The sequence below is a fragment of the Pogona vitticeps genome, chromosome 4, assembly GCF_051106095.1.
Source record: "Pogona vitticeps strain Pit_001003342236 chromosome 4, PviZW2.1, whole genome shotgun sequence".
Lineage (NCBI taxonomy): Eukaryota > Metazoa > Chordata > Lepidosauria > Squamata > Agamidae > Pogona > Pogona vitticeps.
Window position 1 is genome coordinate 225,088,788 of NC_135786.1, and position 27,926 is coordinate 225,116,713.

General features: G+C 40.9%; 1 protein-coding gene across 5 annotated transcripts in view; it reads left to right on the top strand.

Annotated features, from left to right (window-relative positions):
- The window catches only part of COL14A1 (collagen type XIV alpha 1 chain), a 167,934-nt gene that overhangs the window by 92,781 nt on the left and 47,227 nt on the right, over window positions 1-27,926 (top strand). For all 5 annotated transcript variants that reach the window (XR_012086990.2, XM_072999288.2, XM_072999286.2 and 2 more), the window contains 13 exons: window positions 1,232-1,348; window positions 1,992-2,138; window positions 5,783-5,857; window positions 6,518-6,657; window positions 8,113-8,236; window positions 10,991-11,134; window positions 13,359-13,523; window positions 14,170-14,208; window positions 14,987-15,125; window positions 17,453-17,595; window positions 18,013-18,122; window positions 21,294-21,452; window positions 27,777-27,854. Coding sequence is in view for 4 of the 5 variants with exons in the window: in XM_072999288.2 (XP_072855389.2) it covers window positions 1,232-1,348; window positions 1,992-2,138; window positions 5,783-5,857; window positions 6,518-6,657; window positions 8,113-8,236; window positions 10,991-11,134; window positions 13,359-13,523; window positions 14,170-14,208; window positions 14,987-15,125; window positions 17,453-17,595; window positions 18,013-18,122; window positions 21,294-21,452; window positions 27,777-27,854 (1,580 nt within the window). In the remaining variant the exon portion in view is untranslated. The remainder of the gene's footprint in view (window positions 1-1,231; window positions 1,349-1,991; window positions 2,139-5,782; window positions 5,858-6,517; window positions 6,658-8,112; window positions 8,237-10,990; window positions 11,135-13,358; window positions 13,524-14,169; window positions 14,209-14,986; window positions 15,126-17,452; window positions 17,596-18,012; window positions 18,123-21,293; window positions 21,453-27,776; window positions 27,855-27,926) is intronic.

Genomic DNA, 27,926 nt, shown 5'->3' on the forward strand with positions numbered 1-27,926 from the left:
TTTCAAGTGCTTTAACTTTCCTTAATGTTGAACTTCTAGTTATTATGCCTCATCTCATTTCTGTTGAAGTGGATCTAATAAATATCTTTAACTTTGCTGAATGTAACTGGGCTCCTGTTTTTGTGTCTGAGAAGTTTTGACAGGAAGCATAGAAGAGCCTATAATAAGTGTAAGGAATAAGAACTGAGGCTTCCTTCCCCTAAGCGAGTAATTTCAGGCTTTCCAAAATGTAGTTGCAAAATGATCTTCCTTAAATTTCCTTCCATAGCTAGGACACTGATAAGAGTTTTACAAATGCATGTGCTTATACCCTCTCTACTAGAAATTAATCTTAATTTTCTTTGTGTGATGTAGTGTTATATCTTTTTCCATCAGCACTAACCATGGTTGATGGCGGGAAGGTTCCCTGGTTTCAAACACTAATTAAGAGACGATATCTGTTAAGCGTTAAGCATGAATAATATTGATACAGGCATATCATTCTGTTACGGTCGAATATATTTTAAAAGGAGAGAAATTTGAATGGAAGAGGAGAGTTGAGTTAGGAAAGGGAGCCTACTAAAAACTAACAATTGCTATAGATAGAATGTGATGCCAACATTCTATCTATAGCAATTGTTATTTTAGTTATGGAATCCCTTCTAGCTATTATTCCTTTTTAGTAAATGATCTGAAATTATTACTCTGAAATATGGTCACAACTATGATCAAAATATTTTAGATACATTTCCTTTAGGAAAAAAATAGTGAATGTTTATAAATGTTGATAGATTATGAGCCTTTGGGTAGGGACTTGGATTTTCTGTTCTTACACAGTGTGGGGCATCTATTGGATGCAACAATGTGTTGATGATGACGACATTACAACGGCCATATGGTGAAAATGTTGTCTAGGATCCAGAGGATCACACAACTAGTTCTGCATGCCTGAGAAGGTGTGTAGCTTGTATGTATGAAACCACACATGATCTTCTTAGTCTGCATGCCGAACAAAATGTTGAAACCGTGGAGTAAGTATTTTCAAAGCACTTTATGATGCTGAAATAGGCGTTATGTAAATTTCTTTCAAAGATAAAAGTGAAAATGTTACGCCAGGAATATCTTGTGCCTTGGGCTTAACTAAAATAATTGTTCAGCATTTGGGTTTTTTGAATACATGTCTCTTTCATGGGCTCTTTTCCCCTGTAGAAGAGTAAACGATGACTATTTTCACATGTATGATTCATTGCAGTGTACCTGGGAGTGACAAATCTGGGAGCTTACCAAGTCCGCATGACAAGCCTATGTGCTCAGTGGCAGCTTCACAGACATGCAACTGCATATAGGATAGTGATAGAATCGCTTGTTGGTAAGTCAGTGTGTCATAGAATGTCCAAAGTATGTCACATAACATCAACAGAATTTAAGGTACACTGTTATGTAGTTATTAATTAATTTTCACTGTCATCTTAGAATGAGATCCCAACTGAAAAATTCAATTTGAAGAATATATATTAGTATTAACATATCCAGCATCTAGTTTCAGTGCTCCCAGGAGCACATATATTTGAAAAGTTGAGTAAATGCATTTCCCTTATAAATATATATTATGAAATTACTATTAAAGCAAATAGCCAGCTTCTGTTAGTTGCCATGGATCAGGATTGCACCTATGCATTTTAAATTGGCTACTGCTCATGGTGCCATTTATAATTTCTCTTGATTTTTTTCCTTGCAGCAAAAATAATAGTCTTGTTGAGCAATCTTATTGTGGTAGAAGCTTTTGTGGAGTCTTAAATGCTTTTCTCATTTGTCAGATTAATGAAGGATTATGTTGGGTTGACACTATTTTACGCATGCATGATATAATACACTTTTTATAGTGTATTACAACATAACAAGAGAGACACTCCTACGTGGAGCTGCTGGTTTCTACTTACTGTGGTCCACTTTATTAGGTTATAGTTATACTAGAAAGTGACAGTAAAGTCCTGTTCTCTATCTAATTTCAGATGGGACAACTGGGGAAGTATTGGTTGGTGGAGGGACTCCAAGGCACTGCTTCTTTGAACTAATTCCTGACACAGAATATAAAATCAGCGTTTACACACAGCTTCAAGAAATAGAAGGCCCCGGTGTTACCATAATGGAATCAACATGTAAGTGTTTTTGAAAAGCCATGCTACTTATGTACAATTTATGTTGTCTGAAGCTGGCAGAGATTGCATCTTCTCATCTAATTTTTTTAAAAATCATTCTCCTGATATAATAATGTCAATAAGTCTACAGGTGGAATCAAGATCTCTGGAATCCTAAACTGGGATCCACTACGAGCTTCCTATCAACCTGGGAAGTTTTGTGCTATGAACCCTAGACCTTCCTAGTACAGAATTGGCAGGCATTGACTAGGATTAGAAGAACTCTCAGGAACATGACTTTTCCCCGTTGCCTGGTGAGCAGGTTGTTAGCATTTCAAGTCACAGCAGAAGATTTCTCGTTATGAAGGTTTGGACCAGAAGTTCCAGCATAGTAAAGGCACACAGGAAGACACCAGGAATACATGCAGAGAATATTTACTTGCTGTACATATTTACATAGTGTTCACAGGAACATAAGTATTCAGCAGTCAAACAGACATAATGTAAGCATGACACTCAAAATAGAACTGTGAAGGGCACATTAACCAGCTTCTTAATTCATACTACCTTCAACCAATCAAATTAGTGGTTCACCTCATGGTAGTTAATTCCATACAGCTGTGTCCTTGTAGGCAGTGACTAAATAACTGCACCTGCACTGACCAATTGTTAATTACATATCTTCTTCTTAAAGACCTAACACAAGTCAAGGCCTTCAGCCCCAGTACATGATCTCAGGGATTCTCAAGGATGGGGACTCTTGTCGTGGGACTTGCTGTCAAGCTGGGTTTAGGTTGACTCGACTCAGACTTTTTTTCCCCAGTGACTCAAGAACCCACCCACCCCTCCCTTTTTTCCTGGGGGGGGGGGAACTTGTTTTTAATAGGAACTTGGACTTGGAACTTAGAACTCAGGATTTGGTACCAAAGTCTCAGACTTGGGACTTGGTACCAAAAACCCAGACTTGGCACTCGGACCTAGTGATGGGCACGAGTGTGCTTCATGCCGTGTCATCTCAAGTTGTCGGCATAGCACCATAGGAGTTGCACATCCCCTTCTCTCACCTCTTGGCCAGCTCCCCCATTCACCAGCTGGTGCATGCTGCTTTTCTCCTGCTCTTTGTGTGGCTCTTTGAAGTCACAGCAGGCTTCCCTCCTCTGACACCTCTGGCAGCTGCCCACTCAAAGGGTGTGCTGTAGGAATCCCTGCCCCACCTCCTCATCCTGTCAGAGGAGTTGGAGGAGGGAAGCAGACACTCCTGCTGTGAACAGAAAGCCATGCGAAGGGCAGGAGAAAAGCAGTATATGCCAGCTGTTGAATGGGGGAGCTGGCCAGGGTGGGTGGAAGAAAGGAACATGTAGTCATGGGGATAACGTGAGATGACATGGCATGAAGTGATTTGTGTCCATCTCTACTTTGTACCCAAAGACTTGCCAGCATCCCTGAGGATTATGCACTGGAAAGACATGCATTGCAGGTTAGGAGTGTGCTGGGTTATATGACCTTGGCACGAAGGACATTAAAATGAAGCACATTTTCACCTTTCTTCTCTCTCTCTCTCTCTCTCTCTCTCTCTTTTTTTGGTATCATAGAGGCCTATTTTTTCCACGGCTGCTATCGTTTGGTTTTTCCTCCTCACTCCCATTCTCCTCCATTCTAAGAATGGACTTCAATTCAAGAGTATAACGGCCCATTTGATCTCATCTTCCTTTGTAATCTTAAATTCAAGTCAGTCACCTTGTACTGTATATTGTTAAATCCCACTTCAGTTTTATATAAAGAACATGAAGAAACACACTTGCACGTTTCTCCTAAGTGAATTTGATTTCAATGAATGTTGACTGTGTTGTTGGAGTTGGACCAACCTGTCTCACTATGATCTTTCAGCCAACAACTACCAAATTACCTGTCATCTGTATCATGGGTATCATTGCTTAAATTAACCTTTATTATTGCGTGGCGGGGATAACTGTTTCCTCTGACAGTCAAGGAAATGGAAAAGACTTGCATTAGAAGAATGTTGTTATACAAAGCTGGGTTTGTTTGTTTTTTGTCAGTTGCAAGAGTAGAACGCAAGTCTACTAAAATATATATAGCTGAAAGCTACAATGAAGGGTAGTAAACAAAAGTGCCGTATTTTAAAAGAAACAAAACCCGCACAGAAATGTGTTGTGTGTTAGAGGAGCAGGGAGGGAATGAAATGTCACTCATCAGCCTTCACGTCTGGGTAGGACTATTTGTTTGACAGCAAACTCAGAATTCCTCATCCGCATCTTTGTCATCGTCTCAGTCAGAGGCAGCAAGGGGCCTTTCAAGGGAGAACTAGGTGGGTAAGAAATGAAGTGCTTAATTGCTTCTCCACCCGCCACTTTCATGTCACTGACATTTCTGAATATTGGTTGTTGTGGTGGTTTTTGGGTTCTTTGGCCGTGTTCTGAAGGTTGTTCTTCCTGACGTTTCACCAGTCTCTGTGGCCGGCATCTTCAGAGGACTGGATTAGGAACTCTGTCCATGCTTTGTGTTCCTACAGAGTTCCTACTCCAGTCCTCTGAAGATGCCGTCCACAGAGACTGGCGAAACGTCAGGAAGAACAACCTTAAGAATACAGCCAAAGAGCCCAAAAAACCCACAACAACCACCAGATCCCGGCCATGAAAGCCTTAGAAAATACATTTCTGAATGTGTTGACTACTCAAACTGGAAAAAGTTTCTGTGGAAATAACTCACTTCTCAGGTTGACATCTTCTCCCTTAAAATCTCCTGGTCACTTTGCCTGGGTGTGGCAAACAGAGGAGAATGTGACATTGGCCTACTTTCCATAAAGGACCATTCTAGTCTGTGGAGAAGGAGATGTCCACTATTGCCTGATCCCATCATCAGCCAAGAAAGGCAGGGGATGGAGGACGGCTTTATCCTGCATGTTGCCCTTTGGGACTTCTCCAAATGCAGCATATATTTTCCTTCCATAGGATGAAACAGAGTGTGCAGGAGGAGCGAGAGAAGGAAGGTGGGATAAGATAATCCCTAGTAAGTGCCCAGATGTTTAAGGCAGTGGTCCTCAAACTTGAACTCCCAGAAATCGTGGCCAGCAGAGGTGGTGGTGAAGGCTTCTGGGAGTTGTAGTCCAAGAACATCTGGAGGCCCAAGGTTGGGGACCACTGGTTTAAGGCACTGAGAAACTGAAAATGAGCCAGCCACTGTAGACTGAAAGTCTCATTCTCTGTACATGAGAACTTCATGGAAGTCAAGAATAGATAAGGGGAAACTTCATGGCCTCTTTATTGGGGAAAAAGTGGCCTACAAATAAAATAAGCAAACAAATAAAAATAAGTTAAGCCAACCTCATATTCTTGGTTTGTGGAAAGGAGCCATTCAGTAAGGGAACCAACCCAAACAAGTCTTGTCTTTCTGGAGACAAACAGTGCAGTGGGTGGAGTGGGTCAGGCAGAAATAGCAGAAATCAAACTATTGCCACTGGGTTTCAAATATTTTTGGAGCCATAATGGCTAGATACCTAAAGAAATAACTGTGATTTCGAGTAACCTCAGCTCTGTGTTGAGTCCTACATTCTGTGTTTTTTGTGCTATCCAAGAATTTCAGCAGTGCACATGTATTAATGTACTTATATCATTCAATTTCCCTCTTGTTGTTTTCTCTGTCCTTAGTACCATTTCCAACTCAGCCACCATCAACTCCTTCAACCACCACCCCACCGCCTACAATTCCTCCTGCCAAAGAAGGTACATATTTTTTGTGATAAAATAATGAATGTAAATATCACAATAATAGCCTCAGTAATTTTTGTTACAAGGAGGGTGGCCACCCAGGAAAGGGAGATTAATGTATTCCTGGTTTTTCCACCCATGGCATCTTTCTTTTTCCCCTTCAAACAATCCTAAGCAGAAAGTGTCCCTTTTCCTGCAAAGCTGTCTCCCACAAGGGGCGGGGAGGGGGAGGCTGTCTCCCATGGGGGCTGATACAATGTATTGATATGACTTTAAAAGATTAAAAAAAGGTACAAGCACAGTGGCCATGAAGTTGCCACAGCACCCAAAAATCTGACTCCTTCACCAAGGAAATAAATAGACAGCAACATTCACATGTGTAGAACTGAAATGAATTGAATTCATGCATCATCAGTACAAATTAAAACAACCCCACCTGTAAGGAGGGAGTAAACTGAGTGCCAGGGTAAATGAATCAGCCATGTGTCATGTAAATGGAAAAAATTGAAATGATTTAAAAAACAGCTAAAACGGTATAACTGCGGTTCTTTTGGCATGTATGATTGATTCCTTAGTTAAATGTCATATTTCTTTAGTGGCACAATTATCTTGGCATATATTTGGGAGGGGAAAATTCATTTCCATTTGATTCCTAAGTACTGTGTCTGTTTCTAGTTTGCAAAGCAGCGAAGGCTGACCTCGTGTTTTTGGTCGATGGATCATGGAGTATTGGAGATGACAATTTCAACAAAATAATTGGCTTTCTGTATAGCACTGTTGGAGCTCTTGATAAGATTGGCCCTGATGGAACTCAGGTAAGTGTGGGAGAGAATTAATGTGAATGGATGTATAAACGTACGTTTAGTTTGACTGTCAAGAGGTCTGGAACAACATAAATTAAAGTGTAAGATTATGACAAATGCTTTTGAAGAGTGTAAGTAAATTGTTCTGGTGGAATATTTCTGTATATATTTATGCATGTATATATGTACATTCCTGCATTTCTATATGAAGACGTACCATCTATTTACATTTGTCTTGTTGACCTCCCTAGATCCAGGTTCCAGGTAAGTTAGCTGAAGCTGGCAGTCTTAAATCTCTAATATGGATGCAGTATTAATTTCATGAACTGACTATAATAACAATGGGACATGATGAGTTTTCACATATTTGAGGTGGTATCAAAGAAGGGTTTTGTGTGGTCAACATTGTAGACTAATCCTGTGCACTGCTGAGAAGTCTGTGTTATAGTGGTTGTTATCCCACATAAATCCAGTAACATGTTTTGTATTTTGCTGCAAGGTCATATGGGCAGATAGACCAGGCTCCACCATAAGGGTGTATTGTACTCCTTCCTAAAGGGACGTTTTCAGTGTGAGTGCCAAACCTGAAAAGCACATATATCTTGTCTTGCATGTTCACTAGAAACAACAACAACAGCAACAACAACAACAACACAACACAACACAACACAAATAATATTGCCCTTGGAACAGGACTAGCCTCACCAGTAGTCACAAGAGAGCATCTGCTTCAGGCAGCAGAAGCTGGGGAGTACTGGTGGACATCACTTTATGAGCCATATGGCTTTCTTAGTGCCCTTAAACTATTTTCCTGCCCTCAGGAAGATTTTGTGTCATCACTGTGGTCACGATAAGACTCAACTGCTAGTCTAGTAGCTTCTGTACATAGAATTTCTTGTTAAATTTCTTGTTACACTTATATGTTGTTTTTATGTCTTTGGAAGCCGACTAGAGTGGTTGTAAGACCAGATAGGCAGGATATAAAGAAAAGAAAAGAAAATGAATGAATGAATGAATGAATGAATGAATGAATGAATGAATGAATGGGGAGTACCATTTGGTCCATTGCCTCAGGCAGAAAAATATTATGGTATGGCTCTTTTTAAGGAGGATCAGACCCTGCCCTTTCCACAAGTATCAGTGTCATTGTGGAGAAGCAGTGCACAAAATATGTAGAAGGAAAATGTAACCAATGCTAACTGCATATTTTTCTTTAGAATGGTGGGCACAAGTCAAATTCCCATCCAAGTCGCCAGTTACCTGCCAGCAACTCCTTTCTCCCTTGGCTTGGCAGTGGTGAGGCCAACATCCTTGGTGAAGTGATTTATTTTACCACTTCTTGAAGGATCATTGAGAAGGGTGTGCTGAAGACACCTGAAGAGTATGTGAGTGAAGTGGGACTGAGACCCACTCTCCTATGCTCTGTTTGCCATACTGATTCTTATTTAATATGCCTGTCCTTTGTAGGTGGCAATTGCACAGTTCAGCGATGATCCTAGGACAGAATTCAAACTGAATGCCTACAAAACAAAAGAGACTCTTCTGGAGGCCATCCAGCAAATAGCATACAAAGGAGGAAACACCAAAACAGGTGGGCTAGAACACCAGGTGGGATTTGTTACTGCTGAGTTCAACGAAGGACCACTCCTTTATTAAAATTTAATTTGTGCCTGATGTAACTGGACAGAATCCTTATGTTTCTGTATGCTAGCTTACGAGCAACCATGTAAAACAGCACTTCACTGCTGCAATGTATGCTGTTTTTCTTATGTTATAGGATTCTAGCCACTAATTATTCTGAGAAAGGTTGGGAAGGCTTATTCACTGATATAAAATAAAGATGCATTAGGACGCCAAAGGGCGGGGTTTTTTTGGTCCAGGGACTCAGCGTAGTAACAATCTTGCTGATACTACTCAAGTACTTGGATGTATAATATGAAAGTCTAGTGAAAGGTAGGAACTATTAGGAACTTACCGTATTTATTTTATTTATTTATTTATTTATTTATTCAATTTTTACCCCACCCCTCTAGACAACGTCTACTTGGGGCGGCTTACATAAGTTAAAACACATTAAAACAGCATACAGTATAACATATATAATACAAGGTGGCAAAAATCAAGAAACAAGAGGGGGAAAAAAAGAAAAAGAAAAAATTACTTAGTTGACTGGGAGGAAGGCCTGTTTGAATAACCAGGTTTTTAGTTGAGTTTTGAAAACACCCAGCAAGGGTGCCAGCCGAATTTCAGTGGGGAGTGTATTCCACAGCTGAGGGGTGACCGCCAAGAAGGCCTGGTTTCTCGTTTTCTCCTTCCAGGCCTCCCTCGGCCTCAGTCCCCTCAGCCGCCCCTGCTGGCTTTGTCGGATGATTCGGGTAGATACAGTAATGGTCACTGGAAGTTCCACATGGCACCTCATGGTATTGAACTATCTGAGGATCTGAAAAAAAATGAATTGTTGCTCTACATAAAGATGACCTAAGCTATAAGAAGATTGCCCAAACCCTGAAACTGAACTACAGTATGGTGGCCAAGGCCATACAGTGGTTTAACAGAACAGGTTCCACTCAGAAAAGGCCTCGCCATGGTCGACCAAAGAAGTTGAGTGTCTGTGCTCAGCGTCATATCCAGAGGTTGGCTTTGGGAAATAGATACGTATATGAGTGCTGCCAGCATTGCTGCAGGTTGAAGGGCTGGGTGGTCAGCCTGTCAGTGCTCAGACCATATACAACACACTGCATCAAATTGGTCTCCAGGGCTGTCATCCCAGAAGGAAGCCTCTTCTAAAGATAATGCACAAGAAAGCCCACATACGGTTTGCTGCAGACAAGCAGATTAAGGACATGGATTTCTGGAACCATGTCCTGTGGTCCGATGAGACCAAGATAAACTTGTTTGGTTCAAATGGCATCAAGTGTGTGTGGCGGTAACCAGGTGATGAGTACAAAGACAAGTGTGTCATGCCTATAGTCAAGCATGGTGGTAGGAGTGTCATGGTCTGGGGCTGCATGAGTGCTGCTGGCACTGGGGAGCTACAGTTCATTGAGGGAACCCTGAATGCCAACATGTACTTTGACAAACTGAAGCAGAGTATGATCCCCTCCCTTCAGAGACTGGGCCGCAGGGCAGTATTCCAACATGATAGAGACCCCAAACACACCTCCAAAACGACCACTGCCTTGCTAAAGAAGCTGAGAGTAAAGGTGATGGACTTGCCAAGAATATCTCCAGACCTAAACCCTATTAAGCATCTGTGGGGCATCCTGAAACGGAAGGCGGAGGTGCACAAGGTCTCTAACATCCACCAGCTCTGTGATGTCATGATGGAGGAGTGGAAGAGGACTCCAGTGGCAACCTGTGAAGCTCTGGTGAACTATGTGCCCAAGAGGGCTAAGGCAGCGCTGGAAAATAATGGTGGCCACACAAAATATTGTGTGGGACATTGTCACTTAGGGGTGTACTCACTTTTGTTGCCAGCGGTTTAGATGTTAATGGCTGTGTGTAGCGTTATTTTGAGGGGACAGCACATTTACGCTGTTATACAAGCTGTATACTCACCGCTTTACATTGTAGCCAAGTGTCATTTCTTCAGTGTTGTCACATGAAAAGATATACTAAAATATTTATGAAATGTAAGGGGGTGTACTCACTTCTGTGATATACTATATATCTTGTGGGAGTAGCAGCTTGCTCAGAGTTATATTAGTATAATTCTGAGAAAGTATTGCTGCTCACCAGTTTCTTTCTAGGGTCTGCATAAGATCTTTATTTTTGCCTATAAAATCTCTAAAAAGTCCTGCATACTGAAGGAGCAAAACATCCTTAATGAGCCTCTACATCTTTGCATGTTCCAAGAAGGCCTCACTTTTGGAATAATCATCATCTTAGAACTACAGAGCTGAAAAAGACCCTTCACGTTCAGCCACTGTCGAGGAAGCAGAGAGGGGAATCGATCTATTCAGCCTTTGGCTCCACAGCCAAATATATAAATCACTGAGCTATCCAGCAGTTCATGCATGATGATGGTTATAATTTACAGTGTAGCTATCAGTAAAAGACAGAGCATTTTTGTCCATGTTTTCATGAGTTCCATCAATCTATATCCTGTCTTGGGACCATGCTTTATGGAAAAAAATGATATAGTTAAGAATACTAACAGCGATATTAATAATTAAGAATACTAACAGCAATAAGCAATAAGTTTGCAAACTGGGTGAATGTAAAACATTTTTTCCTTGGGAAAATTATGTGCAGATAAAGTTTAGTGCCTCAGATCCTTTAATTGCAATAAATTACTTTCAAGTTCTTTCCTTCTTCCCCTTCAACTTTCTTTTAATTTTAACAGGCAAAGCAATTAAGCATGCTCAGCAGGTCTTATTTACGAATGAATCTGGGATCAGAAAGGGGATTCCCAAAGTTCTGGTAGTGATTACAGATGGGCGATCCCAAGATGATGTGGACAAAGTCTCCAGAGAAATGCAGCTAGATGGTAACGTGCCATTCTCTTATGACATAATCATAGTCCTACTAGTTCCCACTTACATAGTGGTAAGTCTGTGTTTTGAAATGTGCTGGTTTAGTACACCTGATGGGAGGGGATGAGTAAGGAGCATGGGATACTGGTAAGGATGGTTCCGATTGGCTGGAAGAAACTAGAGGAGCTGAGTGCTGATGAGAATTTTGGAGCTGTCTGGGAGTAGAAAGAATAGATACAGCTGGAAGACCTGTGAGTTAGAGGGGTGAGAGAAGAGAGAGAGAGAGGTAGGGAAGAATTGTGTGGATTGAATCCAAAGCCTAGGAGTAAATAACATCCTTTGGGCACTATTTTAATAAAATCTTATTAAATTAATTCAAGCTGAACTGGAACTCTATACCTGATGATTGGCTTTGTGGATGATGCTATAAGGGCTTGGATGAAGGGGTAGATATATACCCATAAGAGCATCTAAAGGCTAGTGGCAGAAAAAGAGGAATGGAGGAAACAAGTGAAGTTTCTTAAAGTAAACACATTTATTTCTGTAATTTTTAAAGAGACCATTACCTAAAATGTCAAGTGACTGAGACAAAGGGAGTTTTGACTTTAGTTTGCAAGAGGGGGCTAAGACAGGATGCAATGAAAATGTGTCATTTCCTGTGGTGGGTTGATGTATTGTAACTGTAATTTTTAAGAAAACGCTTTAGCTCTACACACAAGGCTATTACTGCACTGGCCCTTTTGGAGTGGATTGGTATGGTCTAAATGGGATTGCTGCGGGGGGGGGGAGTATGATATGACATTTGGTTCAATCTTCACATCCAGATGGCATACCAACCTCAAGCAACTGTGTTTAGTCCAGCTCTTTCCTTTGTCAAAGGGGAAATGAAATTATTATTGTTATTTAAATTGTCTCTGCTAGACCATCACTTATGTCCTGAATCACTTAGATTATTATTTTTTCTTTGCCCTTTGTATAGTGCTGATTGAAAAACTGCCTTGAGCCCCGGTTTCACTCAACACTTCACACAAAAGCAAATAAACAATGTTTTAAATTTAATCTAAATTGATATAGCACATCAACTATGAACTAACAGAGGTAAAATCTGATAACTTCACTTCCCCCGTCCTCCCGTAGAGGGGATTTTGGTCCATTCCCTATGACTGTATGTTCTGGAAACAGACTAAATAATAGTGCATCTATCCAAAAGAGGAGAAGCCCCTGACAGGGGCTCAGAAAGGTACGGGCAGGGGCCCTCTGTGGATGGATTGGTTAACTCTAGTCAATAAATTATCTGATCACAGAAAAAAAGAGCAAAGCAACTTGCCCCCACAGCACACCAAACAGTGGGAGAAATGCCCGTTTGCTCAAGTCCTCACACTGCAATCCGTTAAACGTTTACTCAGAAGTAAATCCCGCTTTATTCAATGGGGCTTGATCCCAAGCAAACCAGTATAGGGTTGCAGCTGTATAAAAGTTCAGTATGTGTGGTTTTCGTTTTGTTTCTGTGGAAGAAAACACAATATCAGGGTCACAGGACTACTGATGCAGATTTTTTTTCCCCCCTTGGGTTTGGGGCAATGATACACTGAATAAGACCTTAGAAAACTAACTTTTATGAATTACAACTCCTAGAAACATATATCCAGCAACTAAGTTTTGGGAACTTTTCCAAGTGCTGTGACTGAACCCCCGAACTGAGTCTGTAGAACCCCCCAGTTCTGAAAAAGACAGCGGACTGAAGTCATCGTTCTGGCTCACATGCTCATTTCGTACAACTGTGCTGCCACAATGATCAAGACCCCCTAACTTGTAGTGTTAACGTGTTGGCAGAGGTAATGTTAGAATTAGGTCATACATGACTGAAATAAGTTAAGGAAATTAATCTGCAGTATGGGTGTCTTTGTCCATTTGACATGCTATGTAGGATTTTTTTTTTCCTAAAACAAACTTGGCTGGCCAAAGGGGAGAATTCCAAAATAACTCTTTCTCTGACAGTGCTAAAAAAAGGTAAAGTGGTGAAGTTCATTGAGCTGGGGAGGTGCATGAGTAATCTCTGCATATGCTGAAGAAAGCTGGTTTCATTTTTCCATTCTAAACTCAGTCCCGCATGGAAGATTGGCTATAGCAGATTTTTTTTTCTTATCTGCAGGTTTTTACTTCTGGTTTCCCCAATAAATTTATCACAAGAGTTTTCCTTTCTCCCCCCCCCTTTTTCTTTTTTCTTTCATACCCTAGGGTACAGTATATTTGCTATCGGAGTAGCTGATGCTGACTATTCCGAACTACTTAATATTGGCAGTAAGCCCAGTGAACGTCATGTCTTCTTTGTGGATGACTTTGATGCCTTCAAGAAGATTGAAGATGAACTGATTACTTTTGTCTGTGAAACGGCATCAGCAAGTTAGCAGTTTCTTTCTTACTTTTTATTTGCTTCTATCTTTTGTCCTGACACAATGAAATAGGAATTTACTTATTTTATTTGCAATGTAACAGCTGAGTTCTAAGTAAATTTACTCATAAGTAAGCCCCATTGAGTTCCATGGTGGGCAACTCAAGGGAAATCTGCACTGGATCACCACCACAGAGTTTGTTTCATGAAGAATTATGTGGTTTAATTTCTCTGTCTTAAAGTTTTACAATAAAGCAGGTCTTTATTGTAAGACTGTCTTACAATAAAGCAGGTTTATTGTATTGTCTTACAATAAAGCAGATTAAGAGGAAGGCAACAAAGGTGATCAGGGAACTGGAAATCAACCTCTTTGAGTCAAAAACATAAAGATCTTGACATGCTTAGCCTTGAGAAAAGAAGACTGAGGGAAGCTATGATAGCACTCTTCAAATACTTGAAAGACTGTCATACAGAGGAAGGACAGAACCTGTTCTTAGTCATTACAGACTGCAAGACACATAATAATAGGTTGAGTCTCCTAGCACTCATTTACTGTTCCATCAAGATCTGGAGAACATAGTGCATGTAACAAACTGTGAATATTATGTTTTCTTTAGGGATTAAAGACATTTGATTTCTTCTTTTCCCTCCTTACAGCTTGTCCATTGGTTTATAAAGATGGCAACAGCTTGGCAGGTATATTCTGATGTATTCTAATTAAAAACTATGCTCCCCATACACTGGTACTTCATTAAATTATGTGTCTATTTTTAATACAGAACAGTTGCCTGTTGTCATGTATTTGATATGCTTGCCTCTAGATTACGAAGTCCACTATCCAGCCTGAGGCAGTCCCCTCCCAAAAATCTCCCCTTCCTCCCAGCCTAGGGAAGAAGAATACTACTTGCTTATATATATGGAGATAACAGCAACTGTTCTCTTTTCTTCATTGCTTCCCGTCAAGCAGTGCGTAGAGCCTGCAGACAACTTGGCTAGGTCTTGAAAGAGCAGCTTGTCAAAATGTCAGCCAAGTGTTTTCACAGGATGCTCGCTTTAATGGTTGGGGACAGCATGCGACACACAAAGGGAAATTCTCTTTGTTAATCTGATCCATGTTTGGAGATCACATCAAAGATTCTTTTTTGTGTGGTGTGACTGAGCAGAGTGCTGCTCTAGATGTACTGCAGGTCTGTCTCCACATAAAGCAGCTTCACATGCTCAGCCGATTTTTGCATGCCAAGTGTGTTCCTACCTTAATCTCTCTTTCCTTTCAGGCATCTTTAAAATATATATGATAGTTATGCAAGAACCTTTCGTTTGTATTATTTCAATAGACATTCTGATATGAAAGATCCCTGAGAGATGTGTCCAAGCTGTGAAATTTGACTGCATTATATAGATCATTTTTACTGCCTGGCCACATGAAGAGAAAGAAATGACAGCAGACGTTATGCTTTTTTTTAATGGTTTCCAGGATTCAAAATGATGGAGATGTTCGGTTTGGTTGAAAAGGAGTTTGCAACAGTAGAAGGCGTTTCCATGGAGCCGGGCACATTTAATGCCTACCCCTGCTACAGACTGCACAAGGATGCCTTGGTTTCCCAGCCCACCAAGTATGTACGGTTGATACAGTCTTAAAACTTATTACAGTCCCAGCTATGAGAGAAAATGAATGGAAACTTGAAACTCATGGGAACTAGAGCATCTCAATATTTTCCATATTTTGTAGGAAAGGAGTTAAATTTATTTTCAGATTAATAAGAGCACCAGAACCAGCACTATTGTTAGGCAGGCAGGGTGGGCTAATTCAAATTTAGATTCTGGACACAATTAACAGAGAACTATTTGTCAAAAAAATACATTTGTATATTTGATACCAACGGATTGCTCCTGCCAACATTGCTTAGACTATATCTGAATCTCGGAAAGGCTCTTAACTGCTAAAACTGCAAAAAGCAGTAAAAAGTTGCATGCTATTTTTATATGACCGGGTTTCTTTCAGTAATGAAAAGGGTGGAGTTTTTTCCCCCAGATGCAAGGCAAATAAGCAACACTCTCACTAAATGAATGAGACGGAGAAAAACCAAATGCCTGGAAGTCTCCCACAGGGGTGATTTTCCTTCCCCAGAGATGTCTTACCTACTTATAAATGTCTTGGAAGAATTCTAGACAGAGATTTGATGGAGGAGGCATTTTGTAACAGAATTGGTTTCCGAGGCAAGATTCATGCAGCTAACAGGTTCAGAAGTTACAAACTATGGCATGAAGTTACATGTATGGACTTGCTCCACCTCACTAGTCTTCCCCCAGTGTGTCTGTGCACACTATTTCTGTTTTCAATGGACTGCAGTCCTCCATAATCTCTGTGACACACATATGGGTTATGCATGGCCCTGCAGTATATACAATTTTTTTGTTGTTGAACTTAGATCATAAAGAGTTATAGATATTATGGTTTATATCCTCCCATTGGCAGTTAGATGCTCATCTCCAAGTAGTTTTAGAGTGACTAAACTGGAAATGATAAGGCAACTATAACCAGGCATCCAGGTCATTATTAAAGTTACAAGGGAGAAACAGAAGATTGTATCCAAAACAGAGTTCTAGCTTTGTTCTAGCAGTATAGTTGAGTACTGTAAATTCTCTATAGATAGCAAAGTGTTATTCATAACCTCCTAGTTTCACAAGATCAATGACTAGCCTTCTATGTGTACTGAATGGCAGTGGCAGTGTACTTCAGTTGTGAGCAAAGTTTGTCCCCAAATTGCTTTGATTTGTTTTGTGATTAACCTTCAGGACATGATATTCTTCATCTTGAATGACTCATTTCTTAGACCTGAAAGACTACCTTAGCCAGACCTCCTAAAGAAGATCTAGCAAATGGTTGAGATAACACTATTGAAGTAGTCCCCTTCTGATAAAAAATAGTCTAATTCTCCTAACATTTTAATTGATTTTAATTTTACCTATGTCCATAATTTTAAGTTGTGCGATGCAGCTAAAGATGCCCCTTAAACACTAATGTGATTTCCCCTTTAGCTGTGATCCGTCATCCTGATGTTTCATACAGTTTTACAAAGTTGTGAAGTATATCAGATTCTTTTTTTCCCCTCATACATGTAAGAAACTAAGAACCAAAAGTGAGAAATTCCCATCCTGGCTGGTGTGGGCATAATATTGATTTCATGCCCCTTGCCACTCCCTTTTCCTGCTCACCAGGGTCTTTTTAAAAAATTCTTTGTACCACAAGAAAGGGCCCCTCAACACCAGCCTTGTCTACATATGTAAGAAGAGTAGTAGGTAGAATTCCATAGTCACAGAATGTACTGCCCCACGTCAGACTCAAGTAGTACATCACACGTCGGAGAGTTCACCTGAAAATGAAAAAAAAATGACCTGCAAATAGACAACCAAGATAACTGGAAACGGGATGTGCTTGAACCTCTCTTCCTCAGCTCAAATACTACATACAATACAGTTAGCACATCATTAGAAGCAGCGTTCTTCTTAAGTGACAAAAGACATCTGACAGACTTTTCCATATTGCTTTTGTTTTGTCATTCATCATCCTGGAGTAAATAGGGCCTTCATTTGGAAGTTTTAGTGAGTTTTTAAGGAACTGTATGCTTCAAGGGAAATCATTAAACAGCAGGAAAAATAAATTTCTGTTACGTGATGTTACTCCTAGTAAGCTAGAGTTCTCTTCGTAGGATTCATGGAGATGTCCTTTAAAGGCGTTACCTATACCTATAGTCTGAAGTAGTACAGTCCATGCTACAGCCTCAGCATTCCAGCTCCTCATTCTGAATTCTGTATAGACCTATCAAAGAGCAACAGCAGGACTCAATAAGTGTTAAGTCCCAGTGGGGGTATAGGTGTTCTTTAACAATGTTTTATTATAATGACAGCAGTTTCTGATTTCCCCCCCCATCTTTTACAGATACTTACACCCAGAGGGGCTTCCTTCTGACTACACCATCACCTTCCTTTTCCGTATCCTGCCTGAAACGCCTCAGGAACCATTTGCTCTCTGGGAAATTTTAAATGAAGCATATGAACCTTTGGTCGGAGTTATTTTGGACAGTATGTATGTTGTACCATAACTATCCCCTGATAAAGATAGAGTTAAAAGATCGAAAAAGAAAATAAGATGTTGTGAAAACACAGACAATTAAAAGGAGTGAGGGCAAGGGCAATTACCATGACCTGCCGGAAACAGAACCGGATGTGGTACTTCATGTATGTTATACCATTTTCCCAATGATAGGCTTGCTTTATATTCTGCCTTCATCCAGTCTTCAAGCAGTACAAGCCTTCCCTTCTCCACCCACCAAAGGGGGCCTGGACTTTTTATCCTGTACATTATTTCATAGACTTTTATCTATGCATTTATTTTGAAGATTCAGAAATAATCTCTGTTCAAAGGTGTCTAAGATGATATGCAGCCTTTACAAAACACCACGGATCTCTCTGAAATATGTTCTTTCTCCCACTCTGCAGACGGTGGCAAAACCTTGACTTTTTTTAACTACGACTACAAAGGTGAATTCCAGACAGTTACTTTTGAAGGACCTGATATAAAGAAAATATTTTATGGAAGTTTCCATAAGGTGAGATAATTTTTTTCCTGATGTTGCTTTGAGTATTTCCCCCCCCCCCACATTTATAACAAATTTTGAAGTTTCCTGCTAGTTGGTGATTCCCTTTGGAATAAACATAATACAGTGGTGCCTCGCTTAACAAGCGCACTGTTTAACGATGAATCTGCATAGCGATGTTGCAATTGCGATCGCAAAAGCGATAGCATTGCGATGTTTAGATAGGGAAAAACTCACATTGTGATGATCGGTAAGCATTTCGCTTACCGATCTTCGCACTGCGATGTTTACAGAACAGCTGATCGGCGGTTCCAAAATGGCCGCCGGACGCCCAAAATGGCCACCGCAAGTATTTTCGCGCCCTGCCCTCGCTTACCGAGGGCACAAAAATGGCGGTGCTATGGAGGAACATCGCTGAACGGTGAGTTTAGGACCCCATAGGAACACATTAAACTAAGTTTAATGCGTTCCTATGGGGTTTTTCGATCCGTTTAGTGATGTTTCTGCATAGCGACGATTAATCCGGAACAGATTAACGTTGCTATGCGGGGCACCACTGGTACTTGAATTTTGCTGCCAGCTGTGGTGAGAAATGTTATCACCTGTGCAGAATATTGATAGTTCTGTGCAGTACTGACCGATGGGGAAACCCTGCACAGAATTCCACAAATGTATGTACAGGATTTAGCTGGGAAATAAAGATCACTGTTTTTGGCTTGGGAGTTTCAGCAAAGAGAAAGAAAACGAAGAAGAAAAATTTGAAGGGAGCTGTGAGAAATAAAACCAAGAAGGTTTATAGCCCTAAAAGAAGTAATGCTTTTATTTTATAACTCAATAGAATTATTCTTCATCCTTTATTAAGTGAATACTGTATTATCCCAATAGTCAGAACAGAATATAGATATTGTGTATATTTTAGCCACTAGTCACAATAGACCAGACAAAACCAGAGTTCCGCATATATCTATCTATCTGTGCATCGGTGCACACATAGAGTCATGCACTTATGGTTGTATTGATTAATTGACTGATGAATTTTAAACCTCCTCCATGTCAACAGATTTCATGGTGAACAGTGTTCTCAAAAAATATAAAGCAATCCAAATATTTAAAAGCAATTTAAATCATTTAAAAACACTTCAACCATTCAGGTACACCCCAAACCAGAAACTAGATAGAAGCCAGCAAATGGAAACCAAGCTAATCTTTCCCAACGTCCTAAATGCTTATTTTAGTGAACTGTAAAGCCCCATTAAGGTAAAGGTAAAGGTTCCCCTTGACATTTAGTACAGTCGTGTCCTACTCTAGGGCACGGTGCTCATCCCCGCTTCCAAGCCATAGAGCCAGCGTTTTGTCCATAGACAGTGTCCGTGGTCACGTGGCCAGCGTGACTAGACATGGAACGCCATTACCTTTCCACCGTGGTGGTACCTATTTATCTGCTCACATTTTTATGTGCTTTTGAACTGCTAGATTAGCAAGAGCTGGGACAAGCGATGGGAGCTCACTCCATCGCATGGATTCAATCTCACGACGGCTGGTCTTCTGACCTTGCAGCACTGAGGCTTCTGCGGTTTAACCTGCAGTGCCACCACGTCCCACTTGTTCTTGAGGTGCACCTAAAATAGCCCTTCGATTGAAGGTAAAATCTGGGCCATCCTCCCTCATCTGATGGTCTTCCAATGGTTTGTGCTTCTTGTACAATACTAGAACATGTTCGGCCTCTCAGTCTAAGTTTGAAGCTGCTTTCAGTTAATATATTTATTCAGCTTCCAGTATCCTGAAATTTGAATCTCACTTGATGTTCATGGTTTCAGTTAAGCAAGCTAAAAATAGAAGTTTTAAAAAGTGTTTACCCCCAGTTCAAAGCCATAAAATCTGCATTAGTGAGTCAGTTCAAAACCAAGTATAAACTGGTACCATGATTGGATCAGGCTTTTCTCAGTGCTGTGCTGGTTCCAGATTACATCTAGGTAACATCGAAGAAACACACACAATTCTTGATTTCCTTTTTTGGAGAATATTTCTTCAGAATTAAATGAAACACAGAGAATCCTTGTTACATACAGACATTCTTGACCAACATGGCTCTCTTCCCTTTCCTTTTTATCTGTTTGCTTGTTTGTTTGTTCACTTAGAATAATTATATTCCATCTTATATCCTGAGGTCTCTTGGCAGACTCAACAAAAGCAACATAAAACCGTTTAAAGAAACAGAAAACAAATCAAGCCATATAAAATGGTACAACAGCAAAGGCCCTGTTAGATGTGTTTAATGAAATTGATCAAACTCAGCGTCAGGAGCTGTCAACGTTTTAATTTTTAAAAGGGAAGAAAAATGAAAAGAAAATGCACATAACAGTTAATTTGTCTGTGATGTTGATGATTTTAAATAAGTACAGGAAAGTCACTGTGGTGTAGTGCAGTGGTCCTCAACCTTGGGCCTCCAGATGTTCTTGGACTACCACTCCCAGAAGCCTTCACCACCACCTTGACTGGCCAGGATTTCTGGGAGTTGACGTCCAAGAACATCTGGAGGCCCAAGGTTGGAGACCACTGTTGTAGCGGATAGAGGGTTAGACTAGGATTTGAGGGGACATGGGTCAAAATCCCTACTTGGCCACTTAGTGGTGGCAAGGAGAACCATTCCTTGAATTTCTCACAAACCTAGTAGGGTTGCCATAAGTTGAGGAACAATAATACAGAACTTTGAGGACGCTGGGACTAGTTACTTGAGGATGACATTTATTTATTTATTTATTTATTTGATTTTTACCCCGCCCCTCTAGACCATGTCTACATGGGGGCCAGCTTATGAGCATTGTCCACTGCTGGCTTCTGCTTTAAATGTGTTGAACTTCCTTCTACCCCTGACTCAATCTAGAGAAGGCTAGCAATGCAAAGAAGTGACTGTAATGACGATTCTTTGAAATTTGCCCTGCTGCTCTGCTTCTTATTCAGTTGCCTGATTTTAGCCCCCATTCACATGGGTTATATATCTCCAGGGACTGATGATTATATTTAGATTTGGAGCCAGTTCACTTTTAATACAGACTCTTGGGGGTGGGGGTGGGAATGGCTGTCATTGAAAGAAAATAATTTCATGGCCTGAATTAACTCCTGTGTACAAATGGCTACTCCCTATCCTTTTTGTGTATTAAACACATCACTGTCCTTCCTTAGCTGCATGTAGTCATAAGCAAAACAACAGCTAAAATAGTGATTGACTGCAAGCAAGTGAGTGAGAAGATGATCAATGCAGCAGGAAATATTACTTCTGATGGAATAGAAGTGTTGGGCAGGATGGTTCGATCCAGAGGACCGAGGGACAACTCTGCGCCGGTAAGTGAAATTGTTTCAGGTTTCAAGCTGAAAGAGAGTTGCCATTTATAAGATTGCTTTATTGATATCAACCAGACCTGGGCAAAGTGCAGCCCAAGGGCCACATACAGCCCGTGAGCTGCTCCTGTCCGGTCCGTGGACAGTTTTGAACATCAAAACCATTTATAGCTTTTTGTCTAAAGTTGATCAGTTGCTTATCTTTAACATACTGCAAAAAATCTCTTTGGTATTTGTGAAGATTAACAAGTTTAAAATAAAAACAATCATAACATCACTGTTTCATATTATTTTTAAGTAAAGTTGGTTTGGCTCCCAAACACAGTTCGGATTTTTCATGTGGCCCCTCTATAGAAATTAATTGCCCACCCCTGATATAAACTCATATGTAATAGGAAAGATAGTTATTATTTACTTATTTAAATAGGGGGTTGACCACGTTCTTCCTTTCAGGGGGTGGACAATATAAAGATTTCTGGATGAAATCTTGTTACTTACTTACACCAGTGTTTGTTTGTTTTTTAATAACAAACTCTTTATTTTAGAAAAAATATTATTTTAGGGGGGAAATTTACACCGGTGTAACTCCAGTGGCTAAAATCTCAGGTAGCAGCTGCAACAAATTAAGAAGTTGGCATAGACATTTGATGTTGCACACTGTGTTGCATGATCTGTTGTGCAGCAACAAATGCCTTCGCCAACTTTTTAATTTGTGCAACTGGATGCTGAGATTAGCAACAATAGAATTATGCCAGCAGTAGTAACTAACAGGATTCTGGCATCTGAAATAGAAAAAAGAATATTGCAGGGAGGGTTTAAAGAATAAATCAGATCTCCCAGAACAACTGTTTATGGGAGATCTGCTTTACTCTTTAAAACCCCCCATGCAATATTCTTTTAGAGCTTTCTGTGCATTTGAGTACAGCTGTGCACTATGCTGCCTGGGAGCTGTAGTGCAAAAATCACATGTGATAGCTACAGATTGATTGATTGATTGATTGATTGATTGATTGATTGATTGATTGATTGATTGATTGATTGATTGATTGATTGATTGATTGATTGATTGATTGATTGATTGATTGATTTGACTTTTATACTGCCCATCTGGGGGCAAGAACACTTCTTCCATGATCCTATGTTGTCCAGTATATTTAAGAGCTTTGTTGCAAATGTCTCGTAAATCAATGCTGGTCCATAAAATGTTTACTCATCTGCACAGTTCCTTTAAAAATCATGGCACTCTGACAACATCAGATTCTCTTTCAGATTGCAGAGTCTGTCTTTTTAAAAGCAACCAAAGAAACAGCTGTTTAAAAGCCTAGAATATTGTGCTATTTAAATGGTTTGGTTTTCTGCTCAGAACATACAGATTCATCTCGCTTTGTAGTGGAAACAGGAATGTGCTCTACTAGCTCATTCATTTGAATTCACTTTTCAGTGTATTTGCAGATGTTTTGTTGTTTCTGCCCTCCATGTGCAGGTCCTTAATCCAAACAGCAAGAGAAGGGATAGGCTAGATAGGCAGTCTGGTCTTCGGAATATTGGATTGCTTTAGGATCGTGCTCAAACTCTCCATGTGTATCTCTCGCTCGCACACATCCCTTGCTGGCTTCCAACCACTGCTGCTTCTGTTTCTGATTTTGGGATAAATTATTAAAATGAAAACACTGGAAACTTTGTGTAGTTGACTCCCTGCCATTTCTCTGGGGAAACGTGCAGATGAGTTTGAGAAAGGCATGAGTTAAACTCGTGATTTCATGAGCAGAGATGGGCACAAACCCCAGTTCAGTGTCACGCCCACATAAGTGTTCTGCGGATGCTGAGCATTCCTCTCTCCCACCTCCTCTTCAAGCTCGCCCATTCCCTGGGCGAATGGTGTGTGCTTCTCTTGCAGATTCCTCAGCATGACTAGGTAAAGGTAAAGGTTCCCCTTGACAATTTTTTTGTCCAGTCGTGTTCGACTCTAGTGGGAGGTGCTCATCCCTGTTTCCAAGCCATAGAGCCAGAGTTTGTCCGAAGACAATCTTCCGTGGTCACATGGCCAGTGCGACTTAGAAACGGAACGCTGTTACCTTCCCACTGAGGTGGTCCCTATTAATCTACTCGCATTTGCATGCTTTCGAACCGCTAGGTTGGAGGGAGCTGGAACAAGCGACGGGCGCTCACTCCGTCACATGGATTTGATCTTACAGCTGAAGATCTACATACCTTACGGCACAGAGGCTTCTGCGGTTTAACCCACAGTGCCACCATGTCCCACGCAACATGACTACCTATGCACAATTGCAGCGTGTGCTACCCAGTCAAAGGCAGAGCTGCAGCCTTTTCTGTCCTGTCACCTCTTCTGAGTGAGCAACCACCAGAAGAGGTGGAGGAGGGAAGCACACACTGTGATCAGTGGGTTGGCAGCCGTGCTGAGGAGCCAGGAAGCAAAGGGCGCAGGGCTTGGGGAATGGGCGAACATGGAGAGGAGGCAGGAGAGGGGAGTGTGTGGTGGCTGTGGAACCCCTGTGCAGGCAGGCACCGAACCAGGCTAAACTGCCAAACCATGGTTCATGCCCATCTCTACTCATAATCGGTGCTTGAGAGAAATACAAGAAATGAACTGGTAGAGATTCAAGAAATAAGCCAATGCATAAAACTAAAATGAGCAACCAGGCCAGGCAGGCTTAGCCAGAGTTGAACAACGGCCAGGGAAGGCCAGTGCTGGCCCGAGGACTCAATAAATAATCATATGGAGGGGAAACAGGAGAAATTGGTGCAAATATTTTCCCACAGGAGCAACAATAGTTGGTAGAAGATCCACGAGGATCCTAGCAGTGCTGGGTAGGAGGCACAAGATTGACAGTGTTGGTCATTCTGCACCCCGACTCCATGGATAGGCAGCTGACCATGTCAGCTATTGGTATGAAGCCGTGGTGGCAAGGTTACAAGATGATAAATCTCCTTTTCTTATCAAAGCTCCCCTTCCCAGAAGAAAATATTTCCAGGGAAAAAAGTCATTGTTGTTGTTGTTTAGTCTTTAAGTCGTGCCCGACTCTTCGTGACCCCCATGGACCAGAGAACGCCAGGCCCTCCTGTCTTCCGCTGCCTCCCGGAGTTGGGTCAAATTCATGTTGGTCGCTTCGATGACACTGTCCATCCATCTCCTCCTCTGTCGTCCCCTTCTCCTCCTGCCTTCACACTTTCCCAACATCAGGGTCTTTTCCAGGGAGTCTTCTCAGGAGATGGCCAAAATATTGGAGCCTCAGCTTCAGGATCTGTCCTTCCAGTGAGCACTCAGAGTTGATTTCCTTCAAAATGGATAGGTTTGTTCTCTTTGCAGTCCAGGGGACTCTCAAGAGTGTCCTCCAGCACCACAATTCGAAAAGCATCAATTCTTTGGTGGTTTTTATGGTCCAGTTCTCACTTCCATACATTGCTAGTGGAAAAATCATAGCTTTGACTATGCGGATCTTTGTTGGCAAATTTAAAGAGGTAGCCGGGTTAATCTGCTTTTACATTATCTTACTACAGTATGTGACATTACACACTACACTCTAACGTAATCTGCTAATCATGGAAGGACCTATGAGGGAGGTGTGTGAAGACAAATGTGTTATTTTCAATTTCAGTGAACTAGCTACCCATGTCCCATCCACCCTTTTGACCAGAATAACTCCTTTAAACCTAAAAGGACAAAAAGCCAAAGAGAAACGAACTGCTTCCAGCTCTTTGGCCTGTCAGGAATATTTGCCCTCCCCAAATTATGTTTCTTTGCGTAAAGAAGGAGCGCTTTCAAGCCTCGGGCTTAAACATGGCAGTGAATACATCAAGTTTTTTATGAGACAATTGAACAGAGCAACCTTTGTGACTGCATTCCGACAGGGAAAGACAAAAGACCAGCTTATAAAAGGTTGCAGTTAAAAAGCGCTTTGTAAGGAGACAAGGGGAAGAAATGATGGCTTTTGTTGGGAGAGTCAGAACCATATGAATGATAAGTGATCCGGTGAACTTGTACACCCACAGGAAAAATGTGAATGCTTTCAGTGGCAACTGGTTTATGTAAAGCTGCAACCTTGCACAGTGGAGTATTTTCAGTTGTACAACAGCGTTGTCACATGCATTAATGAAGCTCATACTCTTCTTGAGGTGTGATGAATCTTTCAAGAAAAGGCAGCTAAACAATGAGTTTAGGGCATTTCTGAAAATAATGAAACTAAGCCTGAGCCTGGCAAATAGTGGTCATTTCATTGATTTGCCAGCGTTGCACTGAAAAAAGCAAATTCATAACCACCCCTGGCATCCTCGGTATAGATTAGGAAGCCGTTTTGTGTAGAATTGTGAACTGAAATAAATGCTACTTTAACTATCACATGTCTTGAATCTTGCTATAATCCTCCTTAACACCATCATAATATAATGTTTGGTAAAGATGATCAAGGACTGTGGTGCATGTACCCCATGGACCCAGCAGTTCATGTGATGTTGCTTTTGAATGTTTCAGTTGCATTTTAATTAAAATGTCGTGGTTAAAGGGTACCACTCCAATCCACCAGTCTTTTGCTTATATCCAAGGCAAATGTTCACACAGACATCCCCTTACTACTGTCGTTGCTGTGTCCAGATCCACAGAAAAGGCACCTCTGTGTATCTGAAGACATGTTGAGCTAATAAATTGTAACAAGTCCAGTGAAGGACGACAAGGATGATCAGGAGGCTGGAAACCAAGCCTTATGAGGAAAGGCTGAAAGAACTGGACTTGTTTAGCCTTGAGAAAAGAAGACTGAGGAGTGATATGATAGCACTTTTCAAATCTTTTAAAGGCTGTCATACAGAGGAGGGGCAAGATCTGTTCTCGATCATCCCAGAGTGCAGGACATGCAACAATGGGCTCAAGTTAAAGGAAGCCAGATTTCGATTTAATATCAGGAAAAGCTTCCTAACTGTTAGAGCAGTATGACAGTGGAACCAGCTACCTCAGGAGTTGGTGAGTGCAGCCACACTGGAGGCATTCAAGAAAAACTTAGATAATCACCTGGCAGATATGCTTTGACAACTTCTTCAGGGCCTCAAGATATGGCGTGGTATGCTTCCCTGAGTCTCTGGACAAGGAGACAACTCCTACTGAGCGGAAAGTTTCATTCAGGTATGAGAGATTCCTTCCAATGAGTGTCTCGGTGCTCATCTCTACCCATAACAATCACCTGGCAGATATGCTTTGATTGTATTCCTGCCTTGAGCAGGGGATTGGACTTGATGGCCTTGTAGGTCCCTTTCAACTTCACTTTTCTATGATTCTGTGCTCTTTCTCCATGAAATCAATAAGGTTGCAGGAGCCACATGTGTGGATTTCAGCAAATACAGTGCCCTAGTCAGCATATTTTTGTGTTTAGTTTTCACTCCGTAAACTCCACCCCTGCTTCACCCCAAAGCTGTTTATATTTTCTGTCAGAATTTGCTTATGAGTTTTACTAATACTCAGTCCAGTTGTTTGCAAACTTGTATGGATTTGAGTACAGAATAATGGCCACACGAAACTAATTGTAAATGTCCCCAAATGAAAGCTTCAGAAAACAAGGAACCTTTTCTTTAGTACAGCTTTTCTTAACTTTTGGCCTTCCAGATGTCTTTGACTGCAACTGTGAAAGCTGGCCAGACACACTGGGATTTCTGAGAGATGAAGTCCAAAATGTCAGGAGCACCAAATACTGTTAGTTAGTTAACACAGCTGGAAATGGGGGGGGGAGGACTCAATGACAACATCAGCAGAATGGCTTAGTCAGCTTATTTCAATACAAAGTAATAAAGCAATTCAAAAGACTATTACTAAAGAAAATACAACAAATACAGTATAACATTGGCTCTTTAAACCGACTAATCACCTATTTTGTATTGGTGCTCATGTAAAATTTGAATAACTTCTTTCTGCTAATTGTGGCTAACTGACAGGGTGCAGTTGCTGTGCTTAGTCACATGCCTATTTGTTCAACTGAGATGCACTTGGCACCTCATCAATTAGTTGAAACCAGTTATGCAAATCTTATGCACACATCTATAGAGTTCCTGACATTATCTATCTTTGCTCATTACTGTTGTGGAATAAGGAGTTCTGCATTTCAAATACTTAGCATTTAAAGCCCATTATTTAAATGGAAACATTTAAAAAGTTGCTCATAGATTAACAGAAGCAACTGTTTTGGTATACCTGATCATACACTCCAAATTGATCTTTAGCCGAGATTCACTGGTTGTTACTCTTATATAGCTGTCTTTCGAGATTACTCTCCCTCCTTGGTTTTCCTCAAGAGCAACTATACTTTGCTTTATCTGTTTTTGAACTAGTTCCAGTTGCAGATGTTTGATATTGTTTGCACCACTTCATGGGCCAATCGAGACAAATGCTGTGAACTTCCAGCTTTGGTAAGGTTTCTGCTTCAACCTTTTGCATGCAATTAAGATCATATTAAATTTGAAATTTTGATCAGAAGATGA